General features: G+C 43.3%; 1 protein-coding gene and 1 long non-coding RNA gene across 3 annotated transcripts in view; both read right to left on the reverse strand.

The window, feature by feature from the left end:
* Positions 1–25,153, reverse strand: part of ITPR3 (inositol 1,4,5-trisphosphate receptor type 3) — an 825,364-nt gene that overhangs the window by 462,005 nt on the left and 338,206 nt on the right. For both annotated transcript variants that reach the window (XM_077295501.1, XM_077295502.1), the window contains 5 exons: positions 19,033–19,205; positions 18,423–18,542; positions 16,980–17,162; positions 16,569–16,820; positions 15,974–16,118 (listed from right to left, as the gene is read on the reverse strand). In XM_077295501.1, coding sequence (XP_077151616.1) covers positions 15,974–16,118; positions 16,569–16,820; positions 16,980–17,162; positions 18,423–18,542; positions 19,033–19,205 — 873 coding nt within the window. The remainder of the gene's footprint in view (positions 1–15,973; positions 16,119–16,568; positions 16,821–16,979; positions 17,163–18,422; positions 18,543–19,032; positions 19,206–25,153) is intronic.
* On the reverse strand, positions 5,645–7,230 carry LOC143818166 (uncharacterized). Its single transcript, XR_013224355.1, has 3 exons — positions 6,975–7,230; positions 6,659–6,816; positions 5,645–6,538 (listed from the first exon to the last, which is right to left on the reverse strand). It is a non-coding gene; the product is annotated as an uncharacterized LOC143818166 (long non-coding RNA).

A 25,153-nucleotide genomic window follows, 5' to 3' on the forward strand; every position in this document is an offset into this window, starting at 1 on the left:
TGGTGGTGGCGGTACGGAAGGCCATGCCAGGGTCCTGCTGCATCGTGGTGTCAGTGGAGGAGGTCCAAACAGGAACAGCGGATGTCATGATGGTGGTGGCGGTGGGATGTCCAACTGCACTCGGCATGGTGGTGGTGCTGTAGTGGTGTCCGGCTGTGGAAGTAATTGAGATGGCCGTGCAGTGGGATGCAGCAGAGGTCGGCATTGAGGTCAATCGTGACAGTGAAGGCACAGGTGGATATACTGCCACTGTCTGCTGGAAATACCGACTCTGCTGCATAGCCTGCACGTAATCAGAATTGCAGGCCTGCATGACACTCAGATGGAGATCAGGAGTAAGGTGTTCCGACATGCCCTGCTCAATTTGGTTAAAAAAAATGATGTGCTGGCCTCTGGAGGTCGGCTTTCACTTGATCAAGGCTTTTGCTGACCTCCTGGATACGTGCATTCAAGAGCCTATGTGAAACATCCATTCGGTTACCCAAAGCCTTGATTGCTTTGTGTAAAACCGAGCTCAAGTGCAAAAACTCTGGCATGAGTGGCCTGTCCGAAGCCCTCTGCCGCTGCCGGGAGGAGCTAAAAAAAAAAGGAGCAGTGGAAGAGGACTGCGAAACGGGAAGACCTGATGGACCAGTGTTGTGAACTCTATTTCTGGGCTCCCTCTTGTGGTCACAAGTGGTACTGTGTGAGTTCTGTCTTTCTGCAGGTTTGTGACTGGCATCAGCTGTCTCGTTATCTGTGGGCTGGTTTTCTATTTAAGCTCACTTGGACTCTCAGTCTATGCCTGCTGTCAATGTATTCAGTGCTATTCTGATTCCTTCTGACTACCTAGCTCCCAGTCTCTTCAAGAGTAGCTAAGTTTCCGTTTTGTTCATTTTTTGATCATCAGTGTTCTATATGTTTCTTGTCCAGCTTGCTAATATGTGATTTCCCAGCTTGCTGGTAGCTCTGGGGGGCTGAGTTTCTCCCCCCACACCGTTAGTTGGTGTGGGGGTTCTTGATTTCTCAGCGTGGATATTTTGGTAGGGTTTTTTACTGACCGCACAGTTCGCTATCTGTCTTCTGCTATCTAGTATTAGCGGGCCTCATTTGCTGAATCTGTTTTCATTCCTACGTGTGTCTTTTCTCCTTACCTCATCGTTATTATTTGTTGGGGGCTTCCTATATCTTTGGGGTTATTTCTCTTGAGGCAAGTGAGGTCTTGCTTTCTCTTTAGGGGTAGTCAGTTTCTCAGGCTGCGTCGAGACGTCCAGGATTTTAGGCACGTTCACCGGCTACCTTTAGTGTGTTTGGATAGGATCAGGTTTTGCGGTCAGTCCAGTTACCACCTCCCTAGAGCTCGTGTCTATGTTTAGTTACTTAGCTAGTATTTCCTGTGATCCCCAGCCACTGGGATCATAACAGTACAGCAGGCCAAAAAAGTGTTTAATGCATCGCATGAAGTGCGATAAAAGAAGTCCTGAGTACAATTGTTTGGTTTTTTTTCCTCCTTTGCTGCAGTCTGTCTAGCTTCTCTCATCCCCTTAATCTCTGGGTGGTTTTGAGCTCAGCTGCAGACATGGATATTCAGAGTCTGACTTCTAGTGTGGATCATTTTGCTGCAAAGGTGCAAAATATTCAGGATTTTGTTGTTCATAGCCCTATGTCTGAGCCAAAGATACATATTCCTGAGTTGTTTTCTGGAGATAGATCTAGGTTTCTGAATTTTAGGAATAATTGTAAATTGTTTCTATCTTTGAGACCTCGTTCCTCTGGTGATTCCGCTCAGCAAGTTAAAATTATCTCCTTGTTACGCGGCGACCCTCAAGATTGGGCTTTCTCTCTGGCGCCAGGAGATCCTGCATTGCTGAATGTTGATGCGTTTTTTCTGGCGCTTGGACTGCTTTATGAGGAACCTAATCTTGAGAACCAGGCAGAAAAGGCTTTGCTGGCTATCTCTCAAGGTCAGGACGAAGCTGAGGTGTACTGTCAAAAATTTCGGAAATGGTCAGTGCTTACTCAATGGAATGAGTGTGCCCTGGCTGCAAATTTCAGAGAAGGTCTTTCTGAAGCCATTAAGAATGTTATGGTGGGGTTCCCCACGCCTGCAAGTCTGAGTGATTCAATGGCTTTGGCCATTCAGATTGATCGGCGTTTGCGGAAGCGCAAATCTGTGCATCCTCTGGCGGTGTTCTCTGAAGAGAGACCTGAGTCAATGCAATGTGACAGAATTCTGACTAGAATTGAGCGACAAAGTCATAGATGTCAAAATGGGTTGTGCTTTTACTATGGTGATTCTACTCATGTTATCTCAGCATGCTCTAAGCGCTTAAAAAAAAAAAAAAAAAAAAAAAAAAAAAATCGATAAACCTGTCACCATTGGTACTATACAGCCTAAGTTCATTTTGTCTGTTACTTTAATCTGTGCTTTGTAATCCTACTCGGTTATGGCTTTTGTGGATTCAGGTGCTGCCCTGAATCTTATGGATTTGTTGTTTGCCAAGCGCTGTGGTTTTGTTCTGGAGCCTTTGGAATTTCCTATTCCACTGAGGGGAATAGATGCTACGCCATTGGCTGAGAATAAGCCTCAGTATTGGACTCAAGTGACCATGTGCATGACTTCTGTACATCAGGAGGTGATTCGCTTTCTTGTGCTGCATAATTTGCATGATGTTGTACTTTTGGGTCTGCCATGGCTGCAGGCCCATAATCCAGTTCTGGATTGGAAAGCTATGTCTGTGTCAAGTTGGGGTTGTCAGGGCATTCATGGCGATGTCCCTTTGGTGTCAATTGCTTCTTCCACTCCTTCTGAGGTCCCTGAGTTTTTGTCGGACTACCAGGATGTATTTGATGAGCCCAGATCCAGTGCCCTGCCTCCTCATAGGGATTGTGATTGTGCTATAAATTTGATTCCTGGCAGTAAGTTCCCTAAGGGACGACTTTTTAATTTGTCTATACCAGAACATGCCGCGATGCGGAGTTATATAAAGGAGTCTTTGGCGAAGGGACATATTCGCCCATCCTCCTCCCCTCTTGGTGCAGGATTCTTTTTTGTGGCCAAGAAGGATGGTTCTCTGAGACCTTGTATAGATTATCGTCTTCTAAATAAAATCACGGTCAAATTTCAGTATCCTTTGCCATTATTGTCTGATCTGTTTGCTCGGATTAAGGGATCCAGTTGGTTCACCAAGATAGATCTTCGTGGTGCGTATAACCTTGTGCGTATCAAGCAGGGGGACGAATGGAAAACAGCAGTTAATACGCCTGAAGGCCATTTTGAGTACTTGGTGATGCCTTTTGGACTCTCTAATGCTCCTTCTGTGTTTCAGTCCTTTATGCATGACATTTTCCGAGAATATCTGGATAAATTTATGACTGTGTATCTGGATGACATTTTGGTCTTTTCTAATGATTGGGAGTCCCATGTGAAGCAGGTCAGGATGGTGTTTCAGGTCCTGCGTGCTAATGCTTTATTTGTGAAGGGCTCAAAATGTCTCTTCGGAGTACAGAAGGTTTCCTTTTTGGGTTTTATTTTTTCTCCTTCTACTATTGAGATGGACCCAGTCAAGGTCCAGGCTATTCATGACTGGACTCAGCCTACATCTGTTAAGAGTCTTCAGAAGTTCTTGGGTTTTGCTAATTTTTACCGTCGCTTCATCGCTAATTTTTCTGGCGTGGTTAAGCCCTTGACGGATTTGACCAAGAAAGGTTCTGATGTGACTAATTGGTCTCCTGCGGCAGTGGAAGCCTTTCGGGAGCTGAAGCGCCGGTTTTCTTCAGCTCCAGTCTTATGTCAGCCTGATGTCTCTCTTCCTTTCCAGGTCGAGGTGGATGCTTCTGAGATTGGAGCAGGGGCTGTTTTGTCGCAGAGAAGCTCTGATGGCTCTGTGATGAAGCCTTGTGCCTTCTTTTCAAGAAAGTTTTCGCCTGCCGATCGGAATTATGATGTTGGTAATCGGGAGTTGTTGGCTATGAAGTGGGCATTTGAGGAGTGGCGACATTGGCTCGAGGGAGCTAGGCATCGTGTGGTGGTCTTGACTGATCATAAAAATCTGATTTATCTCGAGTCTGCCAAGCGCCTGAATCCTAGACAGGCTCGTTGGTCGTTGTTTTTCTCCCATTTCGATTTCGTGGTCTCGTACCTGCCTGGTTCGAAGAACGTGAAGGCTGATGCCCTTTCTAGGAGTTTTGTGCCTGACTCTCCGGGAGTTTCAGAGCCGGCTGGTATCCTCAAAGTGGGAGTGATTTTGTCTGCCATTTCCCCAGATTTGCGACGAGTGCTGCAGAAATTTCAGGCTGATAGACCTGACCGTTGCACACCAGAGAGACTGTTTGTCCCAGATAGATGGACCAGCAGAGTTATTTCCGAGGTTCATTCTTCGGTGTTGGCAGGTCATCCTGGGATTTTTGGTACCAGAGATTTGGTGGCTAGGTCCTTCTGGTGGCCTTCCTTGTCACGGGATGTGCGTTCCTTTGTGCAGTCCTGTGGGATTTGTGCTCGGGCTAAGCCTTGCTTTTCTCGTGTCAGCGGTTTGCTTTTGCCTTTGCCTGTCCCGAAGAGGCCTTGGACGCACATTTCCATGGATTTTATTTCAGATCTTCCAGTATCTCAGAGAATGTCTGTCATCTGGGTGGTGTCTGATCGTTTTTCCAAAATGGTCCATTTGGTGCCCTTGCCTAAGTTGCCTTCCTCCTCCGATTTCGTTCGTTTATTTTTTCAGAATGTGGTTCGCTTGCACGGCATCCCTGAAAATATTGTGTCTGACAGAGGATCCCAGTTTGTGTCCAGATTTTGGCGGATTTTTTGTGCTAAGATGGGCATTGATTTGTCTTTTTCGTCGGCCTTCCATCCTCAGACGAATGGCCAAACCGAGCGAACTAATCAGACGTTGTAAACTTATTTAAGATGTTTTGTTTCTGCTGATCAGGATGATTGGGTGACTTTTTTGCCATTGGCCGAGTTTGCCCTTAATAATCGGGCTAGTTCTGCTACTTTGGTTTCGCCTTTTTTCTGCAATTATGGTTTTCATCCTCGTTTTTCCTCAGGTCAGGTTGAGCCTTCTGACTGTCCGGGGGTGGATTCTGTGGTGGATAGGTTGCAGCAGATTTGGAACCATGTGGTGGACAATTTGAAGTTGTCACAGGAGAAGGCTCAGCGCTTTGCCAACCGCCGTCGCGGTGTTGGTCCCCGACTTCGTGTTGGGGATTTGGTATGGCTGTCTTCTCGGTATGTTCCTATGAAGGTTTCCTCTCCCAAATTCAAGCCTCGCTTCATCGGTCCTTATAAGATTTTGGAAATCCTTAACCCGGTGTCTTTTCGTTTGGACCTCCCAGCATCGTTTGCCATTCATAATGTGTTCCATAGGTCTTTGTTGCGGAGGTATGTGGTGCCTGTGGTTCCTTCTGTTGAGCCTCCTGCTCCGGTGCTGGTTGAGCGCGAATTGGAGTACGTGGTGGAGAAGATCTTGGATTCTCGTATTTCCAGACGTAGGCTTCAGTATTTAGTTAAGTGGAAGGGCTATGGTCAGGAGGATAATTCCTGGGTTGTCGCCTCTGATGTCCATGCGGCCGATTTGGTTCGTGCCTTCCATGCGGCTCATCCTGATCACCCTGGGGGTCTTGATGAGGGTTCGGTGACCCCTCCTCAAGAGGGGGGTACTGTTGTGAACTCTATTTCTGGGCTCCCTCTTGTGGTCACAAGTGGTACTGTGTGAGTGCTGTCTTTCTGCAGGTTTGTGACTGGCATCAGCTGTCTCGTTATCTGTGGGCTGGTTTTCTATTTAAGCTCACTTGGACTCTCAGTCTATGCCTGCTGTCAATGTATTCAGTGCTATTCTGATTCCTTCTGACTACCTTGCTCCCAGTCTCTTCAAGAGAAGCTAAGTTTCCGTTTTGTTCATTTTTTGATCATCAGTGTTCTATATGTTTCTTGTCCAGCTTGCTAATATGTGATTTCCCAGCTTGCTGGTAGCTCTGGGGGGCTGAGTTTCTCCCCCCACACCGTTAGTTGGTGTGGGGGTTCTTGATTTCTCAGCGTGGATATTTTGGTAGGGTTTTTTACTGACCGCACAGTTCGCTATCTGTCTTCTGCTATCTAGTATTAGCGGGCCTCATTTGCTGAATCTGTTTTCATTCCTACGTGTGTCTTTTCTCCTTACCTCATCGTTATTATTTGTTGGGTGCTTCCTATATCTTTGGGGTTATTTCTCTTGAGGCAAGGGAGGTCTTGCTTTCTCTTTAGGGGTAGTCAGTTTCTCAGGCTGCGTCGAGACGTCCAGGATTTTAGGCACGTTCACCGGCTACCTTTAGTGTGTTTGGATAGGATCAGGTTTTGCGGTCAGTCCAGTTACCACCTCCCTAGAGCTCGTGTCTATGTTTAGTTACTTAGCTAGTATTTCCCGTGATCCCCAGCCACTGGGATCATAACAGACCAGCTCCCTGGTCTCCAGTTAGTGTGGAAGGCCCACTTGCTGCTGTGCTGCTGGATGGCTGGGACGGATCCGTGGCTGTCGGATGAAGGACCGCTCCAGAACCTGGGCCAACAATAGTGCTGTATGTGCTGTGAAAAAAGGAAAAAGAAAATTAATACCAAATATTTACCAGACGCAAAATCCTGTGGAATATAAAAATACAGATTATGGCAATACAATACAACCTAATGCACGAGATAAATACTTACGTTCTCTGGGCAAGGACCGGTCTTAAAAATGCCAGAACTCGATGGTATTTGTATCGTCTGATCCTTGCTACTGAACCACTGGGAACACGGCTATCTTGACGAAAGGTCCTTGTTGAAGCGGTCCTTCATCGAGCGCCAAAGTGTTTTGACTTTGGCTACTGTTAAAAAAAAAAAATTGTGGTCAGAAAAAAGACTTTTGGCCATGCTCACACAACTGTGTGTGATGAGAGAAACTCCTGAGAGTTTCTTTCATCACACACAGTCGAGTGAGCACGGCCAAGGTCTCTGCTGCTTCACACTGCAGTGCAATACTTACCAAATGCATTTCGGACCCGTGTCGGGGCTTGTCCCAGCCATCCCACATCGCTTGGGCCACCTCATTCCATAAGCGCCGGATCGCGATGTTGTTTGAGTGCAGTGGATCCCGGGTGTCCCACAACGGGACTCGCTCCTGGACCAGGGAGATGAGGAGGTTATTCTCGATTAGATCATCCTCCCGTTGTGAAACCTAAAAATTAAATAAAGTCATTAAAGCTTGCTCAATTAACATAAGGAAAAGAAAGAAAAAAGATGCTGATAAATGGCATGAATAGGAAAGTCAACATACAAAAGGATTCCAGAAGAAAAAAGTTAAGAAATATGAATGGAAAGAAAGGCAGATTCAAGAATATTCCACTGAGGATACAGTAAACAGTCAGCCTTGTATACCCGCTGCCGTCTTTCCACCGGACCTTGACTCCGCTGCTCCTGCCCAGTCTCTGCCGCAGTAGAAGAGCTCTAAAAAAATTAAAAATTCAAATTGTCACATGTGTAGATGTGACAGTGAATACTTACCAATCTGACGAGGCAAGTACTCATCTCACTGACATGCTCCACTTCCGACTGTCCTAGACGAAACTCCTCATCAGAAGAAGACGACATTCTGATGCATGTAGAAAGAAAGAAATGGCAGAAATTAGGACATGTAGAGAAAGAAAATAGAAAATAAAGGCATTGGCTAGGATATACTCACATTGTTCAGAGGCTTGTTTGCCCCAAGTTGCTGTGGTCTGTATGCTCTGCTTGGCTGTCCGCTGTGGTCCGTCTGCTCTGCTTGGCTGTCCGCTGTGGTCCGTCTGCTTTGCTTGGCTGTCTGCTGAGAAGTGACCTGCAACTGTCCACACCCTCCCTTTATCACCTTGATGGTGGGGGGTGGCTTATCAGTGTCTAGACATGTTTTTCTCTATTGAAACGCATGCGTTCACGAACGCAACCAAACGCATGTGCTTGTAAACGCATGCGTTCATATAGACAGCAATGCGTTTTTTTGTCGAAATCCTTCCACATGCGTTTCCAGGCGGCAAATTGACGCCTCTAAAAATTACTACATGTTGCATTTCCGCGCCAAGCCCCAAATGACGAGACGATGCATGTGTCGTCAAATGCGGCAAAAAGCGAACAAACAAAAACGCATGCGTCCCTAATGTTAAATATAGGAATACACAACGCATGCGGATATATGCGGTACAAACGCTGCGGACACAACCGCAAATGTGAAACCAGCCTTAGATCAGCACAATTTTGGAAACAAAATTTTTATTTGCTAGGAAGTTATAAGGGTTAAAATTTGACTAGCGATTTCTCATTTTTACAACAAAATTTACAAAACCTTTTTTTTTTAGGGACCACCTCACATTTGAAGTCAGTTTGAGGGGTCTATATGGCTGAAAATACCAAAAGTGACACCATTCTAAAAACTGCACCCCTCAAAGTGCTCAAAACCACATTCAAGAAGTTTATTAACCCTTCAGGTGTTTCACAGGAGCAGAAGCAACATGGAAGGAAAAAATGAACATTTAACTTTTTAGTCACACAAATGAACTTTTAGCAACAATTTTTTTTATTTTCCCAAAGGTAAAAGGAGAAACTGCACTCCGAAAGTTGTTGTACAATTTGTCCTGAGTACGCCGATACCCGATATGTGGGGGGGAAATCACTGTTTGGGCACACGGCAGGGCTCGGAAGGGAAGGAGCACCATTTGACTTTTGGAATGAAAATTTGGCTCCACTCTTTAGAGAACACCATGTCGCGATTGGAGAGCCCCTGTGTGCCTAAAGATTGGAGCCCCCCCAAAAGTGACCCCATTTTGGAAATAAGATCCCCCCCAAGGAACTTATCTAGATGCATAGTGAGCACTTTCAACCCCCAGGTGCTTCACAAATTGATCTGTAAAAATGAAAAACTACTTTTTTTTCACAAAAAAATTTTTTTAGCCTCATTTTTTTCATTTTCATATGGGTAACAGAATAAAATGGATCCTAAAATTTGTTGAGAAATTTCTCCTGAGTACACTGATACCTCAAATGTGGGGGTAAACAACTGTTTGGGCACACGGCAAGGCTCAGAAAGGAAGGAACGCCATTTGACTTTTTGAATGAAAAATTGGCTCCAATCGTTAGGGGACACCATGTCGTGTTTGGAGAGCCCCTGTGTGCCTAAACATTGGAGCTCCCCCACAAGTGACTCCATTTTGGAAACTAGACCCCCCCAAGGAACTTATCTAGATGTGTGTTGAGCACTTTGAACCCCCAAGTGCTTCACAGAAGTTTATAACGCAGAGCCGTGAAAATAAAAAAAAATATTTTTCTTTTCTCAAAAATTATTTTTTAACCCGCAATTTTTTATTTTCACAAGGGTAACAGGAGAAATTGGACCACAAAAGTTGTTGTCCAGTTTGTCCTGAGTAGGCTGATACCCCATATGTGAGGGGAACCACTGTTTGGGCGCATGGCAGAGCTCGGAAGGGAAGTAGTGACGTTTTGAAATGCGGACTTTGATGGAATGGTCTGTGGGTGTCATGTTACAATTGCAGAGCCCCTGATGTGCCTAAACAGTAGAAACCCCCCACAAGTGACCTCATTTTGGAAACTAGACCTGCCAAGAAACTTACATAGATGTGTGTTGAGCACTTTGAACCCCCAAGTGCTTCATAGAATTTTATAAGGCAGAGCCGTGAAAATAAAAAATCTTTTTTTTCCTCAAAATGATTTTTTAGGTATTATTTTCACAAGGGTAACAGGAGAAACTGAACCCCAATAATTGTTGTCCAGTTTATCCTGAATACGCTGATACCCCATATGTGGGGGTAAACCACTGTTTGGGTACACGTCAAGGCTCGGAAGGGAAGTAGTGACGTTTGGAAATGCAGACTTTGATGGAATGGTCTGTGGGTGTCACGTTGCATTTGCAGAGCCCCTGATGTACCTAAACAGTAGAAACCCACCACAAGTAACCCCATTTTGGAAACTAGACCCCCAAGGAACTTATCTAGATGTTTGGTGAGCACTTTGAACCCCCAAGTGCTTCACAGAATTTTAGAACGCAGAGCCGTGAAAATAAAAAAATATTTTTTTTCCCACAAAAATAATTTTTTAGCCCCCATTTTTTTATTTTTCCAAGGGTAACAGGAGAAATTAGACCTCCAAAGTTGTTGTACATTTTTTCCTGAGTATGATTATGCCCCATATGTTTGGGTAAACCACTGTTTCGGCGCACGTTGGGGCTCGGAAGGGAGGGAGCACAATTTGACTTTTTGAATGCAAGATTGGCTGGAATCAATGGTGGCGCCATGTCGCGATTGGAGACCCCCCGATGTGCCTAAACAGTGGAAACCCCTCAATTCTAACGCCAACACTAACCCCAACACACCCCTAACCCTAATCCCAACTCTAACCATAACCTTAATCACAACCCTAACCCCAACACACCCCTAACCACAACCCTAACCCCAACACACCCCCAACCCTAATCCCAACCCTAACCATAACCCTAACCACAAGCCTAACCCTAACCCAAACACACCCCTAACCCTAATCCTAATTCCAACCTTAATTCCAACCCAAACTCTAGTTCCAACCCTAACTATAAGGCTACAGTGCCTACAAATAGTATTCAACCTCCTGCAGATTTAGCAGGTTTACACATTTGGAATTAACTTGGCATTGTGACATTTGGACTGTAGATCAGCCTGGAAGTGTGAAATGCACTGCAGCAAAAAAGAATGTTATTTCTTTGTTTATTTTTTTTTTTAAATTGTGAAAAGTCTTTTCAGAGGGTCATTTATTATTCAACCCCTCAACCCACCAGAATTCTGTTTGGTTCCCCTAAAGTATTAAGAAGTAGTTCAGGCACAAAGAACAATGAGCTTCACATGTTTGGATTAATTATCTCTTTTTCCAGCCTTTTCTGACTATTTAAGACCCTCCCCAAACTTGTGAACAGCACTCATACATGGTCAACATGGGAAAGACAAAGGAGCATTCCAAGGCCATCAGCGACAAGATCGTGGAGGGTCACAAGGCTGGCAAGGGGTACAAAACCCTTTCCAAGGAGTTGGGCCTACCTGTCTCCACTGTTGGGAGCATCATCCGGAAGTGGAAGGCTTATGGAACTACTGTTAGCCTTCCACGGCCTGGACAGCCTTTGAAAGTTTCCTCCCGTGCCAAGGCCAGGCTTGTCCGAAGAGTCAAGGCTAACCCAAGGACAACAAGGAAGGAGCTCCGGGAAGATCTCATGGCAGTGGGGACATTGGTTTCAGTCAATACCATAAGTAACGTACTCAACCGCAATGGTCTCCGTTCCAGACGAGCCCATAAGGTACCTTTACTTTCAAAGCGTCATGTCAAGGCTCGTCTACAGTTTGCTCATGATCACTTGGAGGACTCTGAGACTGACTGGTTCAAGGTTCTCTGGTCTGATGAGACCAAGATCGAGATCTTTGGTGCCAACCACACACGTGACGTTTGGAGACTGGATGGCACTGCATACGACCCCAAGAATACCATCCCTACAGTCAAGCATGGTGGTGGCAGCATCATGCTGTGGGGCTGTTTCTCAGCCAAGGGGCCTGGCCATCTGGTCCGCATCCATGGGAAGATGGATAGCACGGCCTACCTGGAGATTTTGGCCAAGAACCTCCGCTCCTCCATCAAGGATCTTAAGATGGGTCGTCATTTCATCTTCCAACAAGACAACGACCCAAAGCACACAGCCAAGAAAACCAAGGCCTGGTTCAAGAGGCAAAAAATCAAGGTGTTGCAGTGTCCTAGTCAGTCTCCTGACCTTAACCCAATTGAAAACTTGTGGAAGGAGCTCAAGATTAAAGTCCACATGAGACACCCAAAGAACCTAGATAACTTGGAGAAGATCTGCATGGAGGAGTGGGCCAAGATAACTCCAGAGACCTGTGCCGGCCTGATCAGGTCTTATAAAAGACGATTATTAGCTGTAATTGCAAACAAAGGTTATTCCACAAAATATTAAACCTAGGGGTTGAATAATAATTGACCCACACTTTTATGTTTAAAATTTATAAAAATTTAACTGAGCAACAAAACTTTTTGGTTTGTAAGATTTATGCATCTGTTAATAAATCCTGCTCTTGTTTGAAGTTTGAAGGCTCTAACTTATTTGCATCTTATTAAACCTGCTAAATCTGCAGGGGGTTGAATACTACTTGTAGGCACTGTATATGCCCATGTTGCGGATTCGTGTGCAGATTTTTCCGCACCGTTTTTGAAAAATCCGCAGGTATAACGCACTGGGTTGAACTTGCGGATTTCCAGTGTTTTTTGTGCGGATTTCACCTGCGGATTCCTAATGAGGAACAGGTGTAAAACGCTGTGGAATCCACACAAGGAATTGACATGCTGCGGAAAATACAAAGCAGCGTTTCCGCACCATGGGCACAGCGGATTTGGTTTTCCATAGGTTTGCATGTTACTGTAAATGTGATAGAAAACTGCCATGAATCCGCAGCAGCCAATCCGCACCGTGTCCACATAGCCTAATTCTAACCTTAATTCTAACCTAACCCTAATTCTAACCCTAACCCTAATTGCAACCCTAACCCTAATTCTAACCCTAATTGCAACCCTAACCCTAATTCTAACCCTAACCCTAGTGGACAAATAAAAATAAATATATTTTCTGTATTTCATTATTTTCCCTACCTATGGGGGTGATAAGGGGGGCTTTATTTACTTTTTTTTTATTATTATTTTGATCACTGTGATAGGTTCTATCACAATGATCTAAATGTGCCTGGAATGAATCTGCCGGCCGGCAGATTTGGCAGGCGCACTACGCATGCGTCCGCCATTTTGGAAGAAGGCGACACCTATCGCTGAAGATTGACAGACACCGGGACTTGGTAAGTATGGGGGGTGAGATCGGACAGCAGGGGGGGGGCGGAGGGGAGGCCGGGGGCAGGCGGATGGGAGAGGACAGCGGAGGACAGGACAGAGGGGAGGAAAGACTGACAGCAGCGGCAGATTGCCGCTGTCAGTCGGTGGCGGGGGAAGATCGCGGTCTCCAGCCATGGCCAATGATATTGCAGCATCCGCCATGGCTGGACTATAACATTTCACCAAGTTTCATAGGTGAAATATTACAAATTGCTTTGATTGGCTGTTTCACTTTCAACAGCCAATCAGAGCGATCGTAGCCACGTGGGGGCAAAGCCACCCCCTGGGCTGAAGTACCACTCCACCTGTCCCTGCAGGTCGGGTGAAATTTTAGTTAACCCTTTCACCCGATCTGCAGGAATGCGATCCTGCCATGACGCCACATAGGCGTCACAGGTCGGATTGGCACCGACTTTCATGATGCCTACGTGGCATCACAGGTCGGGAAGGGGTTAAAGGTAACTCCTAACAGTATTGTGGGCAGCCATCATTTGTGGAACTACTGGTCTCAGTGGGAATGATAATCATATCAATGCTCGAAACAATGTAAAGATGTGCTTTATCTGTTTTTACTGTGATTCAGACAATTTTATTGAATTTTGCCGTATTCTGATCTCCTGCATTTTTGCAGTGGGGGTGTAACCGGTTAAATTATAGTATTATATGAGAATTGTGCCACATTTTGCAAGAAAAATGGTCTTTCATAATTTGCACCATATTGATTATGTTTTCGAGACACCTTATGCACCTTGACGTGGCTTCATGTAAAGGGATCTGGCTTAGTGGTATGGGGGTGTGACTTAAGAGGTAATCTATCACCTACTTTTTCAAAGTACTGCAATGCGCAGGCACCGGGAAAGGTCCGAGAAGCCCAGCGCCTGCGCACTGCAGTACTTTGCTCTGCCCTCAGCAGGGCAGATAAAGTACGCCTGGGACAGGAAGCAAGGAAGAGGAGTTCATGGCATGAAGATGGGAGGCGCCGGACCTGGACCGGACCGCCCCCCAAGTGAGTATAATATAACTTGTTTTTCTTATCTTTCAGGTTACGTTGGGGCTTATCTACAGCATTACAGAGTGCTGTAGATAAGCCACTGATGGCGGTGGCCTTAGCTTATATACGAAAAAGTAGGTAACAGATTCCCTTTAACGCACAACATTATGTGCCAACAATGAGCCACTTTGCTAAATCTGGTGCATTTAAACAGGGTCTAGTTTAAATTTTAGCTGTCTAAACATTAGTCAGTATTGATATATATGCCCCACTATTATTCCCACATCCTCTACATCAGCAGTAAAATACAAAAAAAGAACCCCAGTATAAAATAATTATTGGTTATTGGCTGTATATTACTAAAGCATGCACATACAATGGTAATCAGTACTACAAAGGATCTTCTAAACATTCCTGGAAGTTCTCCATGACCATACCATGCAAAGAATAGGCCTACTACAGTGGGTACAGAAAGTATTCAGACCCCTTTACATTGTTCACTCTGTTTCATTGCAGCCATTTCGTAAATTCAAAAATTCATTTTTTTTCTCATTTATGTACACTCTGCACCCCATTTTGACTAAAAAAAAAGAAATGTAGAAATTTTTGCAAATTTTATAAAAAAGAAAAAGTGAAATATCACATGGTCATAAGTATTCAGACCCCTTGCTCAGATACTCATATTTAAGTCACATGCTGTTGATTTCCTTGTGATCCTCCTTGAGATGGTTTTACTCCTTCATTGGAGGCCAGCAGTGTTTAATTAAACTGTTAGGACTTGATTTGGAAGGGCACACACCTGTCTATATAAGACCTCACAGCTCACAGTGCATGTCAGACCAAATGAGATTCATGAGGTCAAAGGAACTGGCCAGAGAGCTCAGAGACAGAATTGTGGCAAGGCACAGATCTGGCCAAGGTTACAACAGAAATTCTGCAGTACTCAAGTTTCCTAAGACCACAGTGGCCTCCATAATACTTAAATGGAAGATGTTGGGGACCACCAGAAGTCTTCCTAGGCCTGACCTGGCTGTCCAGCCAAATTGAGCAATCGTGGAAGAAGAGCATTAGTGAGAGAGTTAAAGAAGAACCCCAAGATCACTGTGGCTGAGCTCCAGAGATACAGTATGGAAATGGGAGAAAGTTCCACAAAGTCAACTATCACTGCAGCCCTCCACCAGTCGGGCCTTTATGGCAGAGTGGACCAATGGAAGCCTCTCCTCAGTGCAAGACATATGAAAGCCCACATAGAGTTTGCTAAAAAAAACACATGAAAGACTCAAAGATTATGAGAAATAAGATTTTCTGGTTTGATGAGATGAAGATAGACCTTTTTTGTGATAATTCTAAGCAGTATGTGTGGAGAATACCAGGCACTGCTCATTACCTGCCCAATACAATCCCAACAGTAAAACATGGCAGTGGCAGCATCATACTATGGGGGTGTTTTTCAACTGCAGGGATATGATGACTGGTTGTCAATGAAGGTACATGAATGTGGCCAAGTACAGAGATATCCTGTATGAAAGAAAACCAGAGTGCTCAGAACCTCAGACTTGGTGGAAGGTTCACCTTCCAACAAGACAATGACCCTAAGCACAAAGCTAAAATAACAAAGGAGTGGCTTCAGAACAACTATGTGACCACTCTTGACTGGCCCAGCCAGAGCCCGGACCTAAACCCAACTTGAGCATCTCTGGAGAGACCTGAAAACGGCTGTCCACCAAAGGTCACCATCCAACCTGATGGAACTGGAGAGGATCCCCAAATCCAGGTGTGAAAAACTCAGACTCATGGCTGTACTAGCTCAAAAGGGTGCTTCTACTCAATACTGAGCAAAGGGTCTGAATACTTATGACCATGTGATATTTCAGTTTTTCTTTTTTAATAAATTTGCAAAAATTTCTACATTTCTGTTTTTTTTCAGTCAAGATGGGGTGCAGAGTGTACATTAATGAGAAAAAAATTAACTTTTTTGAATTTACCAAATGGCTGCAATGAAACAGAGTGGAAAATTTAAAAGGAGTCTGAATACTTTCTGTACCCACTGTATATGGCAGAATTTGTTTTATTTTTTTAGTATCTGATTATAGAATGACCTCAAATGTTAGCTTGTTCTTTTCCTCATTGGCAAATGGTGTTGCTTCACTGACAACAGTGTTCAGATAATCTTCCACAAATTCCATCGTATTTGTAAACTTATTTTTCTTGTCGTCTCGTGAATCATTCAGGTTGGAGTCATAACTATGTGAAGCAAAATAAAAGAAACAGAGGGTGGAATGCTATGTAATATTGTACGTCTGTCAGTTATAGGATATACAAAGTGAGCAATATATTAGAAGCACAATTCATCATTAGACTTGCAGGGGTTGTCCGGGAGTGAGATTTTTTGTTGAGTTGCAGACAATCCTCTCTCTCACCATGGTGCAGGCTGCCATGGCCAATCACTGGACTAGCATCTACACCAGCTGAGTCACTAAGCCCAGTTATTGGTTCCAGTGCTCATGTACGCCACTGATGTCACTGGTGCAAGCTGTCAGCATAAGCCAGAGCAATGACAGTAAGGCAGTACTGGACCTGGTATGAGTGAGTATTGGTGTGTTTCTCATTATCTATGTCTGCAACTATTTACAAATAAAGATATTCCCTGGAAAACCTTAAAAATTAAATTTACGGACAGCTAGAAATGCTTACTCCTTAATCGTGATGCTTGTAGGGATTTCAGTCCATAGACGGGCATACTTCACTGGAGTCACTAGTTCTTGAGGGTCTCTGTCTACATGGACATGTAGCATCAGGTGGCAGAAAGAAGCTCTGATCTCAAAAGGAAGCATCTCATCAGCCATACATAGGAAGATCAGATCAACACTCAACTGCTTGGAGATTTCATGAATAGCCAAGTACTGACGGTCTAAGCACATTCGTGCAAAAAGTTTCAACTGGTAACTGTAGAACATATACAAAAAAATCACACATCACCATAAACATTATAAATGTATAAATGTCATGAGTGTCAGCTGTATAGCTAAAATGAAAAATTACCATTGGGATACAAGGAGTCACAAAAGAAGAGCACGAGAAGCGCTTTCTATTGTACAAGCTTACCGATAATAAGTCAATACATTCTCATCGTGGCCATTACCAGCCCGAGCTTCCTGTGATAACTGTCGGATGCTCTTCTCAAGGGTATCATTGTTTTTGTCTAACCAGACTAGCCAGACTTCGTCTTCACAGTACTCAATGCTCATATATTCTGGGGATTGAGACATCTCTTTGACTGGCCTCAGTCTTCCGGAAATAAAAAAATGCATTAAACATATTAAATCTACCTTGGTTAAGAAACAATGGAAAAAAGGCCTGAGCACCCTTTATAGAGCTGACTTTAGAGTCAGCCACTTGCCACTAGGGTCTACTTCATATGAGATGATTCAGAAGTCGATTATTAGACCAGATTTTTTTTTTATTAAACCATGGTGCTTTATTAAAGAATACGCAGAAGAAAACAAAAACACAGATAATGGTACATATGGACAGACAAAGGAAACATGGATTAAGTAAGTTCCAACAGCTGGGAAAATAACAATTGTTATGATAATGAACAGGAAACATAATAAATGTGATAAAAACACAAATTCCATCCAAGTGTATACTCTGTTCATGTTCATGTTCAATGCCTAATAAGTAAAAGGCTTTGGAAAAAGTTCATATTGCAGGTATAGTTTACATAATAAATAATGCTCTTGTAGGAGAAAATAAAAAAACAAACACTAATACGTTACTGATATGTTACAAGCTGTCCGAATAAATTGGATACATAAAGCATCAAAGTACGTTGTACAATGTCCATCTGTCGGTGTATGAGATATTTGCAAGTCACAATAAAACTTCATGGTAGAGCTCTACAGGGAATCTATGTTTAAGGGCAACCTATATAGCAAGAGGCATATCATATGTGTACTGATGAGGGAGAATGGAGCCATCTGGGTGGTATGTGTGTTAGTATACTCATGTCTTATGAAGGAGCGTTACATCAATAAGTGACAACCATTCGGGAATTGTTGAAGGACAGCTGGAAGGTCAATTTGTAGCTATTACTTTTTTCACTTATTGGATCATATGAATCATATAGCCTGTGAGCATAAAAGTTACAATAAAGATTATTATGCAATTAAAAATTGCCATGTCTGTTCATAGAAGGTCAGTCCTCAGAAACATTTCCATTGGTGATACAATACTGCCAGTAGCATCTACCCAATAGTGCCGTACTCGACAGCTCTATTGAATTGCAGATTGAAAGATAAGCCTATTGACTTAGATATGTGGAGGTGATGTACTTGATATCTGACTATACCTAGAAGTGGAGGGTCCAAGTCAAGTAATATACATATAAACAGTGTATGCCAATGAGCTAAATGTTGCATGCTTAGACCCCCGTAGAGAAAACGGCAATATCCTACTCATTGTACATGTATACTACAGAATGAATGTTGCAATCCAACATATAACCACTTTCAAACAGAGTAAGAAAGCAGAAATTGAGGTACTTACTCTGTTTTTATGAGGATATCACTGTTTTTGGCATCTAAAACACACTTACAAATAAGCTCTTGAGTTACTGGGATTGCAATATGATTTGATACACACAAATCTGAGAGGTAATCTAGAAATCTAGAAGAAAGAGAGAATTATCAACTTACAGTTATTTATAGATCTTACCATAGGTTTCAATAAACCATTTTTAATACAATATAAAGTGGGAGATTTATAATTATGGGCACACACTGGGTCTCTCCCCTATTGTAATGACAGATTTATTCATTGGGCACACTCCCTTCTCCAACAACAGAGAACTTTTCCCATAACTGAACAGTCTGCTCTGACATCGATCAGTACAAATGCAATGAAATAATGTTAACTTAAATAACTCAGATGGATGAAGAAGTTCCAAGTTCACTGACAGAGTTCTCAATGATTTCAGCTGACTGACCTTTATGGAATGATCCCTTAGCCACACATATCCTGAAGTGCAGTTTTAGAATATGTGACTGACTACATTTGGAACCCTACATTGTTTTCTTCCATGAACTACATAAGAATCAGTTGTATTAAATCACCCAGAAAACAGGAGTAAGCACAATATTGAGAAAAGTGCGCTTACCTTGGCTCACGGTTTTTCCTGACCAAGCTGACAAAAGTCTCAACCTCAGTTTTAGTGATGTGTTTTTCTAGAAGTTTTCGATTGTTATGTAGCAGTGCAGTAATTGTGTCCTCAGCTAGAATGTCGTATCCAATCTGAGACTGCATCACCCCAAATTGCTTGGCGATGTGCTCCTACAGTGGGAGAAGACAGGACATTTAAATTTACACTATGATGCTCATCCACTTATGGCCTCACTTTCTCATATTGAAATATTAAACTATTACCACTATTTTTTATTTATCTGGACATTGTGTAAATGGTCTAGTCTTTATCCATCTATCATGTTTCTGGCTATTTTCATCAATGTTTCCCAACAATCCTTCCTGAGATAAATATATTTTCCAGTGACATGTTCAAAACACTGCCAATCTTTGCAATTTTCAGTTTGCCTTGTTTTTCTCTTTATAGGGATATTTTTGAGTAAAATGTCAATTGTTATTTTATTCTATCAACTACTGACAACATGTCTCCGAAGTTCCAAGCAATACATTTGTATTTGTTTTATGAAAATGAGAAATGGTCAAAATAACAAAAAAATGCATTGCTTGCAGACCTCAAATAATGCAAAAAAAAAAAAACAAGTTCATAATCATTTAGAAACAACAACACTATGGCTGCCACCACACTAGCAGTATTTGGTCAGTATTTTACATCAGCATTTGTAAGCCAAAACCAGGAGTGGAACAAATAGAGGAAAAGTATAACAGAAACATATGCACCACTTCTGCATTTATCACCCACTCCTGGTTTTGGCTGAGAAATACTGATGTAAAATACTGACCAAACATTGCTAGTGTGACGGCAGCCTAATGATTTAACTCAGGAAGAGTTCAGAAATCAATATTTTGTGGAATAACCATGATTTTTATTCACAGCTTTCATGCATCTTGGCATGCTTTCCACCAGTCTTTCACGCTGCTTTCATTTGACCTTATGCCACTCCTGGTACAAAATTTAAGCAGTTCTTCTTTGTTTGATGGCTTGTGACTAGAGATGAGCGGTGTTCAAATCGAACTGTTCGCCAATTTCAAATTTGAGCTGTTTTGGGCGGTGTTCGAGTCGTCCAACGTACCCGAACAATTTGCTTAAAATTCGGCTGTTCGAGTTTCTGTTCGATAACTGTTCGTTCACCAAAAGCCTAGCTTGATTTGCACATTAAAACTGTTTATCATTGTTAATGGACTGTTTCAGCGTATAGTGGGCGGGGGATAGATCTGTGCTGAAATAACGCCGAACTCCTTTTTTTTTTTCTTTCCCGCATTTACAGAGGGGCGGTGCAGTCTCTCAGCCTATCAGAAGTGCGCACACACACACAGCAATGTGCATGTGATGCACACAAGCAAGGGCATGTGTCATTGGCTGTGTATGTCATATGCCCTCCCTTGCCCTATAAGAACCAGCCATTTGCCCCGTTGCTACCATTTCCTCACTGCTGCATCTTAGTGTTAGACGGCACCGCTGCTGCTGAGGGCGCTATACAGACTAAGAGTGTTTTTTTGGAGCGAATTGTCAGAGAGATAGGTTTAGGGAGTTGGGACTAGTTGTAATATCAGCCCTTTTCAGGGTAGTTTACAACAGTTCATAGCACTGTTTGCCAGGCAGGTCTGAGCCAGTGCTGTGCAAGTGTTAGTCACAGCATTTGGTGTAATCTAGCTCAGCCAATCCTTTTGGGCTAGTAGCATTGTCTGATAGTCATCTGAGTAGCCCGCCTGTGAAGCTAGCTACACCGCCTGTGTATCTCAATTTGTACTGCATCTAACCCAGTAAATCGTTTTGGGGTTTTGGGCTTAGTAGCAGTGTCTGCACGTCAGCAGAGTAGCCCGCCTGTGAAACAAACTATACCGCCTGTGTATCTCAAGCATTACTTCATTGCGTTTGTTCAGTCCTGCTGGGAATCGAGTATCTAGATGATAAATCCAAAAAGCTTCCCGTGTGAGGAGACACCCTCTGATATCTCCCCCACGAGCCGGCACATAAACGTGCCCTATCCCTTGGACTTGAAAGTGTGTCGTGCTGTCGGCATGGTGTGTGATAAAGTGTCTGGACGCTGCTGACATATTCCTTTCCATGTTCTGAGTATTATTTATATCATACAGATGTTCTCTAATTCGTGTTTTTAACTTCCTAGATGTACATCCTACATATGATAAATTACATATATTGCAGTCAATTTTATACACTACATTAGTGGAATTACAATTAATATAGCGTTTAATATCAAATTTTGCTGTCTTGTCCGCATTATAAAAATCTTTGGTGACAACTGCATGTTTCGATTCCCAGCAGGACTGAACAAACGCAATGAAGTAATGCTGCATTATTGTTAACTATGATATGTATTTTAATAGTTTTGATTACTTGTTTTTATTGTTAGTTCGATGTCTGTTTTATGTATAGGACCTTTCAATAAGTCATGTGACTAATAACTGTGATTTCCATTGGATGTTTTCCCTTATATAGTGGGTAACATGTAGATCATGGTATAGCTTTGACAAAGATCGTTTAGATCGAAACGCGTTGCCACTGTGCCTCTGTCAGTGGTCGGCATTTATCTCAGGGAGCATGTACACCATGTGCATTATGTTTTTTAATCTATGAAATAAAGAAAAGACACATGAGTGTTGTGAACTCCGTTTTCAGGCTCCCTCTTGTGGTCACAGATGGTATTGTGTGACTTTGGTTTTTTGGCTCCCCCTGGTGGTTTGGTTTTTTATCCTGCGGGTCTGCTGGATCAGCTGCCTCGTTATTCACCAGGGAGGCTCCTATTTAGCTCTGCTTCACTTCCACTTGTTGCCGGCTGTCAATGTATTCAGTGCTATTCTGATTACTCCTGATTATCTCGTTTCCTGCCTCTTCAGGATAAGCTAAGTTCTGTTTGAATATTTTTTGCTCATCTGCCTGCAATATGATTTCTGTGTATGATGAGTCTAGTCCAGCTTGCTAACATGTGATTTCTTTTTGCTGGTAAGCTCTGGGGTACGGAGTTGCTTCCCCCCGCACCGTTAGTTGGTGCGGGGGCTCGAGCAATCTCTGCGTGGATATTTTGAATAGGGTTTTTTATTGACCGCACAGTTTCCTTCCTATTTTCTGCTATCTAGTATTAGCGGGCCTCATTTGCTAAATCTGATTTCATCTCTGCGTTTGTGCTTTCCCCTTAACTCACCGTTAATATTTGTGGGGGGCTATTCTATATCTTTGGGGTCATTCCACTGAGGCAAGTGAGGACTTACTTTCCCTCCAGGAATAGTCAGTTTCTCAGGCCGTGACGAGACGTCTAGGATTTTTAGGTAACGTTCCACGGCTGCCTATAGTTGTTTGCGGATAGGATCAGGTTGCGGTCAATCTAGTTACCACTTCCCCAGAGCTAGTAGTCTGTTCAGTTTCTTAGCTAGTCCGACCTGCGATCCTTGCCACTAGGATCATAACACAAGAGTGCCTTCTTGCTGCACTACCTGCAACATGACCCTCGGATTGTCAGAATCCGAAGTAATGCCGACTACTGGGTTGCCACACTCTTAGATCCCTGGTACAAAAGCAAATTTGGCAAAATAATTCCTGCCATAGAAAGGGATTCACGCATGCAGGAGTATCAGCAGAGACTGTTACACAATCTACATCTGCTTTTCCACAAAACACCAGTGGTGCACGTAGTCAATCTCTGAGTTCTAACTTGCCAACCGTGGGACTATCGAGTCATCACTCTAACCGTAACAGTAACATCGTATCTGGCGGTAACAGCAATTTTTTCCAATCGTTTCAAGATTTTTTTAGACCATCCTTTGCAAGGCCACAGGAGACAAGAATTCTGACGCACAGCCAACGCCTAGAGAGGATGGTACAAGACTATCTCCAAGTTAACATCGATGCCATGACTGTGGAACTGGACCCTTGCTCATTTTGGGCTTCCAATCTTGAAAAATGGCCTGAGCTCGCCACTCACACCTTGGAGATCTTGTCGTGCCCCGCAGCCAGCGTTCTCTCTGAACGTGTGTTCAGCGCTGCTGGTGGTGTGCTGACAGATAAGCGCACACGGCTGTCCAGAGACAATGTAGACAGACTAACGTTCATCAAGATGAACAAATCCTGGATCAGTCCTGGATCAGCAAGGACTTTTCTACCCCTGTGTCATCTTTGGGAGACTAAAAGCTTGATGATTTTTGAAAATCACCTCACCAACCGTTTTAAAAAAACTCTGGCAAAATTGATGCCACTTAAGTGGCATCTGTGGCCGAATTTTTTGAAAAAATGGAGACTCTTATTTAGTCCCCTTGCTGAGTTTTAAATGACGTTGCCATCGTCTATTCCAGGTGGGTGAGGTCGTCTGCAGAGTTGTTTACTCATACTATGGCCTGGGATTGAGAGGTCTGCTCCAAAGCTTCAGTGTCTGCTAGTCAGCAGAGTAAAGAACAACCAATAGGAAAGAATGGTGCAAGACATCCAAGTAATACAAAGATATAAACTTTATTAAATAGATTTACAAATAAAACAAGGAAGACTGACAGTAGTGGGTAAAACGGCCAATAGCCACCGTGAACTGCATGGAGACACAAGAACGTTCCTCATATATAGCAATGCATAATATGCAAAGACGGGGATTATCCCATATAGTAATAGGATCTACTTACAGCATATAGATAGAACAATGTTGACAAAAGTAAACAATTACAGCGTGTAGATGCATAGTTAATAGCATAGGGGACATACCCAGGATGTAACCGAGGAGAGGAAACGGCTCCAGCTCACCCCAACGCGCGTTTCGGATATCCTTCTTCAGGGGGCGTGCCATGACACAGAAAGACTTGTTTAAATAGAAGCCGCAGGACCAGTAGGCCAATCATATATGTGCTATACTAGCGGTAAACGCCGCACAACGCCGGGAAGCACGGGCCCATGCACACCAGAGTGAGACGGCGTACCGGAAGTAGGGCGGGACTGACATGCGCGAAACCGGAAATAGGCGTACGGCCATATTTAAACAGGGCAAAATGCTAGAACTACATATCGTACAATATAAAAGGGCATCACAGATGTCACAAACGTGGACAAGATGTAAATGGTACTTATACCTAAGACCGGGCATATGTATAAATAAACAAAAATGAAAATATCCGCATATCTAAGATGCAGCTGTTAAGAAGACATACAAAAATATTAAATAAAGCAAAAAACATATAGCACATCCAGATAGATGCCCAGAACTATCATGCCAAAATATATTGAAAGTCAGCAACTATATATAGTGATGTAACTATGACGGCTACATATAAATACCCAACATACATTTACAAAATAACACCACGAAAAACCAAGGTGACATATAAACGAATATAAAAATAAATAATGAAAGAACAAATATACACATACATAATAACAAAATATCATGCAAATAATGAGCTCAAAATATATCAAAACGATGTTCATCTTGGTTCACTCAGATGGCAGAGATAGCGGGTATAACCAATATACAGATGTCAAGGCAGAACGATGGTCTAGAGCTAAAAAATAAAAAAGTATTAAAAATGCAAAAACAATAAAAAAAACACATAAAATACAATCCCGATGCACAAAGTAATCAATGTTGCTCAGCAATACTCGGCTATAGGAATGCCGCAAAGGAGAGACACTCATTAAGGCAATGGGGGTGTACAGTGTTCAACTGCCAGATCCATCTCGCCTCCAGCCTACTCAATTTCTTTGTTAGTTCACCACCACGTACGTTTATTTTGATGATGTCAATCCCCCGCACCCTCAAGAGCGTGTCATCACAATTGTGAAACCTCTTGAAGTGGCGGGGGATCGTCTTCAGCGAGGCTGTGTCCTCGTGGCCCGCTGCCGCCTGAATGCCCAGGACATGCTCACGGATGCGGACCTTTAGTTGGCGTGTGGTGAGCTCAACATATGTTAAGCCACATGGGCATGTGGCGTGGTACACCACAAATCTAGTTGTACATGTAATGTGGTGCCTGATTTTAAAAGACTGGGTCCCATCAAAATTAGAGAACATGTCACTGCGCACAATGTTGGGACAGGCGACACACCTGCCACAAGGCACACAGCCCACTCTCCTAGGGAAGACGTC

This window comes from Ranitomeya variabilis, chromosome 3 (genome assembly GCF_051348905.1).
Source record: "Ranitomeya variabilis isolate aRanVar5 chromosome 3, aRanVar5.hap1, whole genome shotgun sequence".
NCBI lineage: Eukaryota > Metazoa > Chordata > Amphibia > Anura > Dendrobatidae > Ranitomeya > Ranitomeya variabilis.